Source organism: Tachypleus tridentatus, chromosome 13 (assembly GCF_004210375.1).
Source record: "Tachypleus tridentatus isolate NWPU-2018 chromosome 13, ASM421037v1, whole genome shotgun sequence".
NCBI classification, from domain to species: Eukaryota; Metazoa; Arthropoda; class Merostomata; order Xiphosura; family Limulidae; genus Tachypleus; species Tachypleus tridentatus.
This window is the reverse complement of record NC_134837.1, coordinates 103,079,927-103,095,653: the sequence shown is the minus strand read 5'-3', so window position 1 is coordinate 103,095,653 and position 15,727 is coordinate 103,079,927. Positions and strand designations below refer to the sequence as shown.

At 36.4% G+C, this 15,727-nt stretch overlaps 1 protein-coding gene across 1 annotated transcript in view; it reads right to left on the bottom strand.

The window, feature by feature from the left end:
* The window catches only part of LOC143239249 (cholecystokinin receptor type A-like), a 38,528-nt gene that overhangs the window by 10,220 nt on the left and 12,581 nt on the right, over positions 1-15,727 (bottom strand). The window contains exon 2 of the mRNA XM_076480156.1: positions 1,953-2,153. Coding sequence (XP_076336271.1) covers positions 1,953-2,153 — 201 coding nt within the window. The remainder of the gene's footprint in view (positions 1-1,952; positions 2,154-15,727) is intronic.

Below are 15,727 nucleotides of genomic sequence, written 5' to 3'. Positions count from 1 at the left end.
CTTCGACAGACGCTATAGCAATTTATAATTTTCAGGCAAAGAATGGAAGTAAATAAAAGGTATTGAGTTACAAAAATCTTTACTCTTATATTTGAATTTAAACAGCTCAGTGTTACGATTTTTATTTTCTTGATAATTTTAATATGGCTCTGATTACTTTTTATTTAATTAAGATAGAAAAATAAAAAAATAAATTTTCCATTTTAAATATTCTTTTACGCTTATTCATTTAAAGAAAACGAAAGATAGCGTGATGCTAGCTTTTGTTAAAAGTCGAATCTTTTCTATCAGCTAATGATGTCAAAAACAATCAATTTATGATCTTTCTGGTCATCGCTTAGTTACAGCAGAAACGTAATTATAAAAGAACAAATGTGAAAGTCAATATCTGTTTTAGCACAAAGCCACACGTTGGACTGTCATGATTATTCTCGAATTCATTTATAAATCTAAAAGACAATACCATTTCATCAAGTTATTTTTTTCCATTCTTTTTGAAGGGCACGAACTATGTGGAATTGTACATTTGCTCGATAGTCGGTTTTGTACATAAAAGCGTATTAACAATCAAGTATATTTAAGATGACACTATGTATCACTAGTGAGTAACTAAAATTATTTGTTTGTTTATTTAGAATTAAGCACAAAGCTACACAATAATCTATCGTTGCTCTGCCTACCACGGGTATCAAAACTCGTTTTTAGGAGTGTGAGTCCGCAGACATGCTGCTGTGTCGCTAGGGGAGGTCTAATTTAAACAAAATAATGTAGTAGAGAGAAGCAACAGGTCCTCTGTACTGTAACAGTTACAAGCACTGAACCCGATTTTTAGCATGTACTTTCTTATTCCTGAGCTACTTGTGGGAGGAGTGCTTATCAATAAGCACATAACATACTTAACTTTTATATACAATGTATTTTTACTATTTACAAAATAGTACGGAAAACAGTTATACGAGTTTGTAATTTTAAGACTTTAAATTCGTTTACGTTAAATATTCAAATTAGTCAGTTTCCGAACAAATTGTAAGTACCTTGGTCACACCTACACAAACATGAGCGTAAAGAGTTAGAATCCATTTAATATTTATATAATTAAATACCATTGGCGCTAACAGTTCACTATATACATATTTTAATCAAGTCCAATTATGAAATATAATAATTATAATATTAATATTACAAACATCTGTGGATCGATAAAGCCCCAATGGGTGTAATTAGAGTACCAAATTGAAGGGCTCTTTCTTTGATTCGCATCTATTATCGCAAAAAAAGATGCACTCCTTACTTTGTGATAGGCCCGGCATGGCCAAGCGTGTTAAGGCGTGCGACTCGTAATCTGAGGGTCGCGGGTTCGCATCCCCTTCACACCTATCATGCTCATCCTTTCAGCCGTAGGGGCGTTATAATGTGACGGTCAATCCCACTATTTGTTGGTAAAAGAGTAGCCCAAGAGATAGCGGTGGGTGGTGATGACTAGCTGCCTTTCCTCTAGTCTTACACTGCTAAATTAGAGACGGCTAGCACAGATAGCCCTTGAGTAGCTTTGTGCGAAATTCAAAATACAAATGCTTTGTGACTGTAGGTAACCATCAAATCTCACTATTCTGTTTATAATAGTAACCAAGAATTGGCCGTGAGTGAAGTTGACTATCTGTCTTCCCTCCAACCTGTCATTCTACAGTTAGTGACAACTAGCGCAGATAGACCTCGTACAGCTTTGCGCAAAATCAAATAAATACTGCTTGTACTCCATTTTATTTTTGTTTGTTTACACGACATCCTATATATGCATTTTTTTTTGCATCTTTAAAAGAAGACGTTTCAGTAATAGCTAATGTTATTTCTATTATATGTGTAAATCATATATGGCAGGTGATATTATTAATGTTGGTTTTAGAAATTCATGGTGTTACACTTTTCGTATAAACTATAAACAATTCACTTGCCTGGCTTTCTGGTAGGGAGCAAACGGCTTAGAACAGCGATAGGCAACATAATTAGCAGGGATCCCACCCATATACTAACGATCACCTTGTAAGAATGAGAGATGGTCTGCCATTGGCGAGATCGAAACGGCCGACAGATGGCGAAAAATCTTTCCATTGAAATTGTCACCAACGTCCACACACTGACAGAAACTGTGACAGCTGTAGAAAAAGTAATAATTTGAAATTACGAAAAAAATTAGTTAAAAGAATTACCAACTTTTTTAGGCAATGAGTTAAAACTATTATTGAATATTATACTTATCCTGCATATCATAATCAAGCTGACATTGTTCTAAAAATATATTTAGACATATTTAAATTGATTAATTTTGTACACAAAAAAATAATATTTTATTCTTTAGACAAACAAAGAACTGATGGAAAATATGAATAAACTAACTTCTATCAATTACTCATTAAAATTAGATGCTTTGTTAGAAAAAACATTGTTGAGTATTGTCCCTTCGCTTCACACGAAATGTTAGAATATTTTATAAATATGTGGGTCTAAATACAAAAAAAACACCCTTTGACTTGAAATAAAGAAATATTTCCCTTTCAAAACTGAGAAGACGTGAACAATAAATATAGACAGCTAGATATATGGTTGTAAGTCAATAGATTTTGACCTTTCTATTTTAATCATCTACAAAGTGTAGTTAAATTTGAATTACATCTTGAATTATAATTAAGATAACAACAACAAGTAAACGGAGACAACAAGGAATTGAACAAAATTTTCATAGTTATGAGTTTTATAATAATTCCCATACGGTCGAGTTTAATCTTTTTTCAGGCTCCATATTTTATTATAAAGACCGTCCGAGAACAATCAGCAAAAATTTGTAATGGATATATTTTGGTTTATTTAAAACACGAAGGGAAATAAAAGAATCCATTAATTCACGATTTATCATTATTATTATTTTCATAAACAGGAGTCCTCTTGTAGACCAGTGATAAGTATATAGACTTACAAGGTTGAAATCTGTAGTTCGATTCATCGCATTGAACAAAGTGTCAATATTTCGTTGATTAGCTCTGCGCTGAAACAAAATAAAACCACTTACGTATTATTTTATTTAAGATTTGTTCTGCTGCCAAGAAAAATTTGCACAATTGTTTCTCTACCCTATGTCCATCGAAGAACAAAGCCCCAGATTTTAGAGTTATAAAAAACCCTCAAAATTATGACTGAACACTGAAAAAGTTTTCTTCATAAAAATTAAGCACTTTACGAGGAATGCCATTTTTTACCCGAAATATTTTAGGACCTATATAGATATTTTAGTGAAAATTAACACGTTTTGATAAAGTTAAGGAAACAAAATCATAGGGAAGGACTGCGTTAAAAACAGCAATTTTAAATATCTGACTAATTATATTAATTTGTTATAACTTAAAAACAAGCCAAAAAAAACTAAATTAAACAAAAAACGCTCCACTAACTGGGAAATTATAAAATGTACCCTAACTTTTGAAGGTGACTGCAGAAGTAGGATCCACATCGCGGTGGGGATACACCGTCTCTTAATCTTAACCTACGTTTGTCAGTCTCACATAAGAAATAACAGAGTAGCAATAAATATAGAAAAGAAATTAAGAGAGTGAGATGTGGGTGCTCAGGCCCACGATGTCCCTCATCTATATCGCCCTTCACTGCTTGCAGACAATTGTGAGAAGGTGACTGCTCTCCAAAGTAAAGAAGAAAAAATAATTGATATAAAAATAAGAAAATAAGGTACTACCATTTGGGGTAAGTAAGTTGAAAACTTACCTCTTTAAGTTAACATTCCAGCCCCTAAATGGTAGAAAAGCACCAATTGATGGCACAGAAGACAAATTATACTAGTATGAAGCGTTCCATCCAGTTGTCTAAACAAACTACTATAGCTCCCAATCATCACCCGTTTATTAAGTATACTGTGACTATCATGCCTTAAACAAGCCTTTATATGTGACAAGGTAAGTAAAGTAGTGTCAAGTTGTTAAAAGACCTTATTTATATCTAAAAATACCTACTAGAAGTCTTAAGTAAAATTATTAATTTTTTATTTTTTATATTTATTTAATACATTTTTATATTTGTTACAAAATAATTTCATAATTTTATCAAAGTTTTTTATTAAATTCATTAACTATTAATTATTGTATTAGTATTTCAACATTGCTGATAAAATATTGCAATTTATTACACATTTTACAATATCTGAATAACTTTGAGGTTATAATGCTTATAACAGAATATAAATTATATCTTGAATTATGATTAATATAACAAAAACACACAGAGATTACAGAGAACTGAACAACATTCCCATAGTTTTGAGTTTTATAATAATTTCCATGCGACCGTCAGGCTCTACATTTGATTATGAGGACCGTCTGAAAACAATCAATAAAAATTTGTGTTGAATATATTTTGGTGTATTTAAAATAAGGAAAAAACACGAAGGGAAATAAAAGAATCCATTAATTCACAGTTTTTTATTATTATTTTCATAAACAAAAGTCCTCTTGTGGACCAGTTGTAAGTATGTAGACTTATAATGTCAAAATCTCTGGTCCGATTCATCACATTGGACAAAGTGTCAATATTTCGTTGAGTAGCTTTGCTCTAAAACTTGTTAGTTGGAGAGGAGAGGAGATTGAGGTCTCTGTGGGGCTTCAGACTACCTTGAAGGTCCAGGGAAGGCTTGAGCCCCGTCTTTGGCTGAAGTTGGGATTCTGCTCTAGTGCAGGATGAACTGCCTTCGCCGTCTTTTTCATGATGGGCATGTCTCCCAACAATATTTGGAAGTCTTCTGCGTCTTCCGGGTTCGTCATCGGAAGAGTCGGAAGAAAGTGTGTAGAAACATCCTCTCCCACGTCCAGTCTCAAGCCTGGGAAAAAGCAAAGTTTTAGAGTGGTTGTCTCAATCGCACGACCACCCCAATGAGTCTACGTCTCTTCTAAAATTGGGGGTAGGAATCCTCTTCAACCCAAACTTCTTAGGAAGTATTTTCGAATCACATAGTGATGATGAAAGACGCACTGTATATTTTGATGTCATCAATCAGGGACGTAAGATACGGCTTGTTAATGTCTATGTACTTTTCAACATAAGAAATTGTGGACCTATTTTTTCCTCCTAGGACAGGTTCTTAATAACGCAGGCTGATATTCTTGATCTTGAGAAGCCCACTTCAAATAAAGCTGATATCGCCCTTTGTGGGTACTTCAACTATGTGGTGGATCCCCACCTCGATAAGACTGGGGGAGACCCCTTTCTGGTGATAAGAATATGCAGCCTCTGCGTTCAGTGTTGTCTGACTTCGACTTCCAATACGTCTGGCATACACTTTACGTACTGCTTTTGTCACCACTTGAACTGGTCAGGATGCCTCTTGTCACCTGGACAGCATCTATGTCACTTCTGTCCTGAAGCAGTGCCAAGCTTCAGTCTATCGGTGAGGTGATGTTTCTTTTCACGTATCTGGCCATCGAGCCTTTTTTATCACATTCCAGGATTTTACCCCTGTTTCTCGGGGTCCAGAAGTGTGGAGACTCAATATCTTCTTCCTCGCTGAGGACGAGGTGGGGGATGATTGATAGTCTTTGTCCGGGACTTCTGTCCCATTGACACCACAAATAAGATCTGGTGGGTGGTTGCTAAGAAAGCCTGTACCTCTGTGCTGAAGCAAGCAGGCATGAGACATCTGCGAACCTGCTGTCCTGCCCTACAAAGCAAGCAAGACACCTTAGAAAGCTTGCTTAGGGCAAACCATTGGACCAGTAGATACTTGCGGGTATTGACAAGCTCAAACAGGACATAGACTTGGAATGTGCCAAATTATTCCGAGCAGCGAGCATTTCCAGTCTGATGTTACTGGGATTCCACTGTGTAAGGCACAGGAGACGTTCAAAAACAAGCACATCTCCAGTCTGTTGAAAGAAGACAGTCAGGTAGCCTCGGACATTACTGACATCCTCAACACGTGTCTTAAATATTATAGCCGACTATATTCAACTTTGACCATAGACGAGGGAATTCGGTGAAGCATTACACAGTTCTTGCCAACCCTCGATCCTTCACATGTTGGCAACCTTGTGAAACCCATTACTCTGGGTGAATGTCGGGCAACTATTCAGTCAATGTCACTTGGTAATTGTCCTGGACCAGATGGCTTACCAATGTAATTCTATTGCCACGTGTGACATGTTATAAGACCCCTCTTCGTTAGACTTTATAACGACTGTCTTGCTCGTGGTTCCATGCCTCCGGGTACGCTGGATGGGTTACTCACTCTAATCTGTAAGGATCCCACTCAGTTCGAAGATCTTAGCTTGTAATGTTCCATGTCTCTCCTGAATGTGGATGCAAAGATTGTATCTAAAGTCCTCTGTGCCCATTTAAGTGCTGCTAGGCCTTATCTTGTCCATAGCAATCAGTCGTGGTGTGCAGGGTAGAAGTATCCTACAGGACTTGGTACTTCTACGGGACCTTTTCCATTGCATCATGAACAGGAACATCCCTGTAATTTTTGTCACTTGATCAGTGCCTGCTTTCTTGTCTGTACCACTCGGTTTCGGTGCGTGACCTTCAGTTGCCAGCAGGGTTGTCATCTATGTACAGTTATAACAGAAAGAGTTCGTTCCCCTGCGTCGTGAGTAGTTTTTCCTCATAACTTAAAAAGTATCAAAATTAGGATAATGAAAGTATAGTATATTATAAATATTATACGAACACACATCTACACAAATCTTTATGAAAATTGAACGACAAATAAAATAACCAACCATAGGAGAGGCAGAAAGTGTTCGTGCATCTACTTTAATGGTCAGTTGTGTAGCCTTTTAGGTGAATTACTTGGCGCAATCTCTCCTCATAGTCCTCCATGATCGTTTGACAGTACTCGTCTGGTATTTTCTTTCATTCTTCTTTACAGAAGGCCTCCAACTCTTGCAAGTTTTTCAGATGACGCTGATGAACCCTGGTCTTCAATTCATGCCAAACGTTTTCAACTGGGTTGAGATCGGGTGACTGCGATGGCCACTCCAGAACGCTTATATGGTTCCTCTGCAACCAGAATTGCACATATTTCTATGTGTACTTAGGGTCATTGTCGTGCTGGAAGATCAAACGACGCCCAAGCCGCAAGTTCCGAGCATCATTCTTGATATAAGTGCAAAATATATCAACGTACTCTTCTTTTTTCGCGATTCCGTTGACGCGGTGAAGGCTGCCTACACCAGAAGAGCTGAAGGAACCCCATAGCATGATCGAGCCACCTTCATGTTTAACTGTAGGGACGATGTTCTTTGGAAGATTTCGTTCTCCCTTCTTACGGAAAATATAGCGAACATCATTGTGGCCGAGTAGCTCGATTTTTAGTCTCATCTGACCAAGGTAAAGGGTTTATCTACATACTTTCTTGCATACCTCAATCGTGCTTCTAAATGAACAAGTTTTAAATATAGAGTTCTACGAGGACGACATGCTTTGAACCCAGAAGAGCGTAACATGTTCGTAACTGTAGAGGTGCTTACTTGAACCCCAGTTTCCCTTACCAGTTTTGTATGTCATTACATGTTAAACGAGGGTTTCTACTAACTTCTCTGAGAACCTTCCTCTTGGTTTTCTCTGGAATTTTGGTGAGGCGACCGGAACGAGGGAGGTTAGCAGTTGATCCTGTAACCTTAAACTTGGTGATTATGCTTTGAACAGTAGATTTCGGCACATTAAGTTGTGTAGCAATACCGGAAAGAGACACACGAGACTTGTATTTTACAATAATTCGGTTTTTTAAATCACTGGACAGTTGTGTCCTGTTCGCCATGATGATCAATCATATAATGACGGAGACGGCGCTAAGTTGCCGGAAGTACATATTTTGCTGGCTAATCTCCAATAATTATGAACCCAGTGTCTAGTTCTGGAATGGTATAACGTAATTTATTCGCCAAACTAAACAAAGTTTTTACTAGAATATCAGTTTTTTTCACATGTTCTGAAATGTACGAACACTTTCTGCTCCTCCTATTTTTGGTTATTTGTGTATAATCAGTTTATTTGTCGTTTAATTTACATACAAAATTATGTAGATGTGTATTAGTATAATATTTATAATATACTCTAAGTCTATTAGTTTAATCATGTACTTTTTAAGTTATAAGCAAAAAACTACTCGTGACGCAGGAGTACGAACACTTTCTGTCATAACTGTATGTTAGCCATGTGGATGACGTGAACCTCTTTTTAATGAACTTAACATTCTTGGGTTCAACGAGTATTCTCATGCCAGTGCAGCCCAGCCCAGCTCAACTACATCAAGTCAATGGCTTGGCGGCTGGGCAAGTGGGCCTTCTGCAGACACCCTGTTTGGTTTGGTATGGACTTCCTCTCCGGTAAAATGTTTTAGGATACCCTTCCTTGTGGAACCCGAGGCTGCTTAGGACGAGGTGATTCAACGTATCAGTTTGATAGTACACGATTATGGCTACACCCCTGCTAACTTATTTGGCAGGACAAAGCTGATAAAGAGGAGGATACTCCCTAGACATGGTATCTTGGGAAGTTTATCTTCTGAATAATCGTAGTGCACAAGCTGTCGAGCGGCATGTCTACCCCTTCCTGCGGAGCGATAAGATTGAGGCGAAGTTTCCGTTGTCTTTAATTAAGCCACCCCAGAGGGAAGAACTGGGCATCCCATGTTTCTGGTCTAAGTGTCTTTCTCTCTACTTGTCCACAACTATTCATTCTCTATCATGGAAGGATCATCCCTGCAGCCATCATCCTTGCTTGTTTCTTGATTGACACAGGGCTCAAACATTTCGGTGTTTCACCGAGCATGAGTAAACCAACTTGTTTTGATCCTTCCAATTGGTATACTGACGCTGTTGCAGTGATTAGACGTTGTCACGTTAATTCACGTGACTTTTTGACGGACTCCGGTTCTCTCTACCGTATGCTTGCCCTGGAGTGTACTCACAGGATAGAGCAACACCACCCTGCTCTTCCGTGGAACGTTATTTAGGGCCGGGTAGTGATGTACCATGTTGATAGTTACCTTCAGGCTTTCAACCGACGTGTCATTCATAACATCTTACCGGTTAAAGAACATTCGTACCTCTCAAACAACAGTACTACTGAGTCATCTCTATTGTGTCACGCTTGGGTGGAGTTGTCCTACACGTGTTCGTCATGTTTCCAACGTCGGATACGATATGGAAAAAGGTGGGTCGCCTTTTCCGTGTCCCTCCTATTTCAGCCAAGACCAAATTGAATCACGTGCTGGTCCCCGTTCCCGGCCAACTGGCCTTTACTTTCCATTATACTATACGTCATCTGGCTTACCCACAATCAATATGTTTATGAGCGGGCACCGGTGACGTTCTATAAAATACTGGCGAAAGCCAGGTATAAGCTACTATTCCTCCTTAAGGCTGACTATCAGTTACTGGTACCAAGAGACTTTTTACCACCGTTGACGTCCAACCGTGTCGCCTATGTGTACACTTGGCAGTGAAAGGGTTCATTTATTTTTTTAAATAATGGTTGTATTTCATTTTTTGTAACGGTAATTTCATTTTTTGTTATTAATTCCATTTTTGTAAATAATATTCCTGTATATATATATTTACACATATGTATATATGTATGTATGTGTGTGTGTATATATATATATAATTGTTCATTTTAATTTGTTATTAATTTAGTTTATTAATTTTGATTAATATATATCATTACAAATATCTTTCTCATATCATTTGTATAACCGTCAGTCTTTTGTAAATTTTCTATATTCTAAACATTTCAATGTTAATTTCATTGTTTATATAATTATTGTACCTCTAGTTTGTATTTCACATTTTGTTAAATCACTGTTGTATACACTTATTGTTCTCTCGTATTTTTTGTTCACATCTTGCGCCTAATAAATTCAAAATTATACTAGTTTGTTTAGATAACTGGATGGGACTCTTTATACTAGTATAATTCATCTTCTGTGCTATCAGTTAGTGCTTTCTACCATATTAGGGGTTGGAATGTTTACTTTAAGAGGTAAGTTTTCAACTTACTTGCTACGAAATGGTAGTACCTTATTTTCGTATTCTCATTTTTAATTCAATTATTTTTTTTCTTTACTCTGGAGAATAGTCACCTTCCCACAGTTGTCTACAGGCAGTAAAAGGTGAATAGATGTGGGACATCGTGGGCTTGAGCACCCACATTTCACTCTCCTAATTTCTTTTCTATTTCTATTGCTACTCTGTTATTTCTTATGTGAGACTGACAAACAGAGGTTAGAATTGAGAGACGGTGTATCCCCACTGCGATATGGATCCTACTTCTTCAGTCACCTTCAAAACTTAGGGTACATTTTAGAATCCCACATTATAGTTTGTACTCTGAGATCTTTTCAATTAGTGCAGTGTTTTTGTTCAATTTATTTTTGTTTCAGCTTGTTTTCTAAGTTGTAACAAACTAATATATATTAAAATAATATCAATTACTAACAGTGATCAGCTCAATTACAACAAGAAATCAAACAACGAATGATGTTTTTCCTAAAAATACTTAGGATTTTTAGTATATCAGAAAAGTTTAACGTTTTATTAACATGACTGTTTATATAGAATACACTTAAAACAATGAAGGCACTGATGTAAGTATAATTTCTCATGATCATTGAGAATAATATTAACTAAGCAAATATCAACTTAGAACCCCTTGTTACACCATTTATTTAGTTATAACATTTTCAGTAGATTGAAAGAAATGTTTCCTACAAAAAATTGCATTTGGAAAAGAATTATCTTTGAAATATTTCTTTATAAATGTATATTATTTAGACTGTGTTTAGTTAGAATGGTTTTAGCTGAGAAAGTTTGTATTTAGAAAGGTATTATCTTCAGTAATATTTGTGTTTTGAGAGAAAGGTGTTGGCTACGAAAAACTCTATTTTGAAACCTATTACATTCGGTATATAACGTGTAGAGAAACGTTGTTATGTACAGTAGATTGTACTTGGATTGCTAAAACTCAAACTGTTGGATATTTAAAAAACTATTTCTTACGATAGAGAGAATTTGTAAAGATAAAGGTATAAAGATAGAATTAATTTAGAAAGAAGGTTTTCTAGTAATAGAAAAGCATGTATAAATATGTTGCAGTAGACCTCATTTAAAAAACAAATACGTTACTTATAGTTTATTGTATTCTGAAAGATATTTCCTATAATATAGTGTATATGAAAATATGTTTGATTGATTTAAAAGAAAGTTGTCACTTATAGTAGACTGTATTTGAAACGTAATGTTTACTGTAAAACGAATATAGAAAGATAATATGTTTGATTGGATTTTAAAAAGAAAGTTGTTGAATTTGAAAGACAGAACGTTAGTTTGCTCTTTGAAGTGAACGTCGTTACCTGTGATAACTTGTATTTAGAAAGTTATTTGCTACAAAGTGTAATTAGAGAACAATATGCTAACGATACCAAACTGTGTTAAAAACGTTGTGCCGATTTCTCTGTTTGGTTTGTTTTTGAATTTCATGCAAAACTACACGAGTGCTGTGTGCGCTAGCCGTCCCTAGTTTAGCAGAGTAATACTAGAGGGAGGGCAGCTAGTCATCACCACCCACCCCCAACTCTTGAGCTACTCTTTTACCAACGAAAGTGGGATTGACCGTAACATTATAACGTTACCACGGCTGAAAGGGCGAGCATGTTTGATGTAACGGAGATTCGAACCCGCGACCTTCAGATTACGAGTTGAGTGCCTTAACCACCTGGCCATGCCGGGTCCGATTTCTTTGTTAAAGCTTATGAAAGAAGTAATACAAGATGTGTTTAACTTTTCATGATTACTTTACTCTTATTCGAGTGTGACTTTTTCTACTAATCACTCCATTAGTCCCAGTGAGGCAGGATAAAAATAAACACCGTTTCACGTTCACATTTGTCAAAAGTAAATAATTGCATGGCCACTAGGGAATTCTACAGTTTATATACCTGAATCCAGAAGGATTCTACCTGTCGCTCTTACAGTAATTAAGAAAAGAACTATCGCTCTTTCGGGAACGGAAGCACGCATTAAGTATCTTTAGAGAGAAAAAACGAATAATTGGTTTATACCAACAGATGGCGGCATACACAAATATACGAGTAGATATTTCTTCAATTCTATACTGCAGTGCATATAGTAGATATATATGAATTTAGAACCATGCTCTAAAATTGCTTAGAAATATTATATTAATAGGCAGATGTGTACTATTTATATTGTATTTAGTGTGTGTGTGTGTGTGTGTGTATGTGTGTTTTCTTATAGTAAAGCCACATTGGGCTATCTACTGAGCCCACTCAGGATAACCGAATCCCTGATTTCAAGGTTGTAACTCCGAAGACTTACAGTTATACTGGAGGGGGGCTGTGTGTAGCAACAAATATTTTAGTTACGAAATGATGTACTTAGAAAGGTATTGTCCTTAGTAGGTTGTGTTTTGAGAGAATGGTGTTACCTACAAAAACGTTGTGTATTGAAGCCTATTACATTCGACATATAAAGTGAAGGAAAAAGGTGTTATGTACCATAGGTTGTACTTGGATTTTTAGAAAGAAATCATTTTTTGATACTAATTGCTTTGTATAGTATAAAAAAATTATAGTATTAAAGTAATTGTACCTTATTTAGTATATTCAAAATAAGATTTAATGGTTAGAAAAACCTTATGCAGATAACATAGGTATTTTGTAATTTCAGTTTTAGATGGGTTCTATGCTTCATAAAGCACTATATATCAAGTTAAATATATAAGATATTGTATTATTATGTCTCGAACATAATTCCAGAATGTCTCACCATTTGATCAGATGATTGTTTTCGCACTTCTATGAATGAATATTTTAACGTAAGTAAAATCTTATCTGCTTATTTACATATAAATATTTTTGAGCCCTGTTTTGATCGATAATCTGATCACAACATAGCTTGATTTAAACAACATTGAAACTCTATTTTAATACACGTTTTCATGTGAATTAATCATAAATTCCATTTTAAATAGTCATGTCTTGTGTCTGACGTAAGTCCTGGTATCAACTAAAAATTAGAGATATACGTTGTTAATTTTATTCATAATAGCCAACCAAGTTTTCAACGCTTGTTTATATAGATCAACAACACATAAATAGACAAAGTAAAACAATTTTTAACAATAAACTAAGGAAATCAAATTTCAACATTCGATAACGGACTGAGAATTTCTGAAAACAATAACTGGGTTAGTAAAGAAATAAAAACTAAAAATCTAGTATTAGAATATATGAACATCATAACTGAAGAAATCAAACTTCAGTTTTAATGACTGAGCTGAGAATATTTGAAAAAAAAACAAAACAGTAATTGTATTACAGAAGAAATAAGCTTTTACATTTATTATTAAAATAAGGTTTCTTAACCTGTGTATTTTTGCATAGTTTCTTCATGATAAAAAATAGATGAAGTATTTATTTTATTTTTAATTTCTTCTACATTTGCTTACCATTAACTCTGAGGTATTAAACTACTATAATCGAGTTTCGATACCTGGAGTGAGTAGAGCACAAATACTTAATTATGTAGCATTGTGCTTAACAACAAATATTCAGTGGTACCTCAGTTCTCGAACGACTCCCTTCTCGAACAATTGGGTTTTCGAACATATTGTTTGAGAAAAAAATGTCTCGGTTGTCAAACATAAACTCGGTTGCCGAACCAAGTTGTCGTAGCCTGAACCCACGAAATAACCCGACTGATGACCTGAACGGCCCTTCGACCATTTTCGGCCCACGCCAAGCTTGCTCAAAACATTTTACCCGCACCTGTCGCTCAGTCCTCACCCCCGCTGAAATCTGCTGTGAACGTTCTCGTTTATCTTTTGTTGTTTTTCTAAATATTCTGATTAACTAAGCCACAATGGGGTCAAAGAAGGATAATGAAAGCAGCAAACCAAAAAGAAAAGTTGTTAGAGCCACAATAGAGGTGAAAAAAGATCTCATAGCGAAGTTTGAGAGTGGTGTTCGTGTGTCTGACCTTGCTACACAGTTTGGTATGGTGAAGTCTACAGTCTGCATCATACTGAAAAATAAAGAGGTCATCAAAGGAGCTGATGTTGCAAAAGGAGTGACAGTGCTTACGAAACAAAAATCACAAGCAATGGAAGAGGTAGAAAAAACTGTTGTTAATTTGGGTAAACGAAAAACTGTCAGCTGGTGATAGCATTTCTGAGACCATCATTTGTGAGAAAGCAAAGCAGTTGCATGCTGACCTCCTGAAAAACACCCCTGGAACGAGTGCTGATACAAGTGATGCCTTTAAGGCTAATAGGGTGTGGTTTGAAAAATTTATGAAGAGAAGTGGCATGCATAGTGTGGTGAGACATGGGGAGGGTGCAAGTTCTAACAAAGACGCTGCTGATAAATTTGTTAGGGAATTTAAGGACTATGTAGAAGCTGAGGGTTATATTCCCCAACAAGTGTTCAACTGTGATGAGACAGACCTCTTTTGGAAGAAAATGCCAAAGAGGACCTACATCACCAAGGAAAAGAAGTCACTGCTGGGACACAAGCCAACGAAGGACAGGCTAACTCTATTGTTATGTAGTAATGCAAGTGGGGACATGAAACTTAAGCCTTTGCTTGTGTACCATTTTGAGAACCCGAGGGTTTTTAAGAAAAATAATTGTCCTGAAAAGTAAACTAAATGTCATGTGGAAGGCTAATAGTAAAGCACGGATAACCAGGCAATTTTTTATGGAGTGGGTCCATGAGGTGTTTGCCCCAAGTGTAAATAATTACCTCACGGAAAAAACAGTTACCACTCAAGGCCCTTCTTGTGATGGACAATGCACCAGCTCACCCACCAGGCTTGGAGGACAGGTTGGTGGAGGAATACAGTTTCATTACGGTGAAGCTCTTGCCCCCTAAAACGACTCCTCTCATTCAGCCCATGAACCAGCAGGTCATATCGAACTTTAAGAAACTCTACAACAAAGCACTGTTTCAAAGGTATTTTGAAGTGACCTCTGACAGAAAGTTAACCCTCAGAGAGTTCTGGAAAAATCACTTTAATATCCTCCATTGCTTGAGGATCATAGACAAAGCCTGGAGGGAAGTGTCTTTGAGGACCATGAACTCAGCCTGAAAGAAATTGTAAACAGACTTAATTGCAGATAGAGACGTTGAAGGATTTGAAGCTGAGCCTGCTGTCAAGAATATTGTCTCACTAGGCAAGTGTATGGGCTAGAAGTGGTGATGATATGGAGGAGTTGGAGGAAGACCACAACACTGAGCTCACCACGGATGAACTCCAAGACTTTCAGAAGGAGCAGCAACAGAAAGCAACTGAGGAAGTGTCTTCAGATGAGAAGGAGGGAAAGGAGGATGTTCCTAGTTCACTAATCAAGGAAATGTGTAGAAAATGGGGAGAGTTACAAGGTTTTGTGGAAAAATTTCACCCTGACAAAGCTGTAGCAAACCGCAGCATAAAGTTTTTCAGTGACAATGCCATGTCTTACTTCAGAAACATTTTAAAATGCAGGCAGGAACAAACCTCATTAGACAAGTTTTTAGTGAGAAATAGGTCCAGTGAGTCCTAAGCAGGTTGTAGCGGTGCAAAGAGATGGAAAAAAGAAAGAACCCCAGAAAGAGAGTTACCTGACGTTTTTATGGAAGGTGACTCCTCTTCCAAACAATAATAACCCTTCT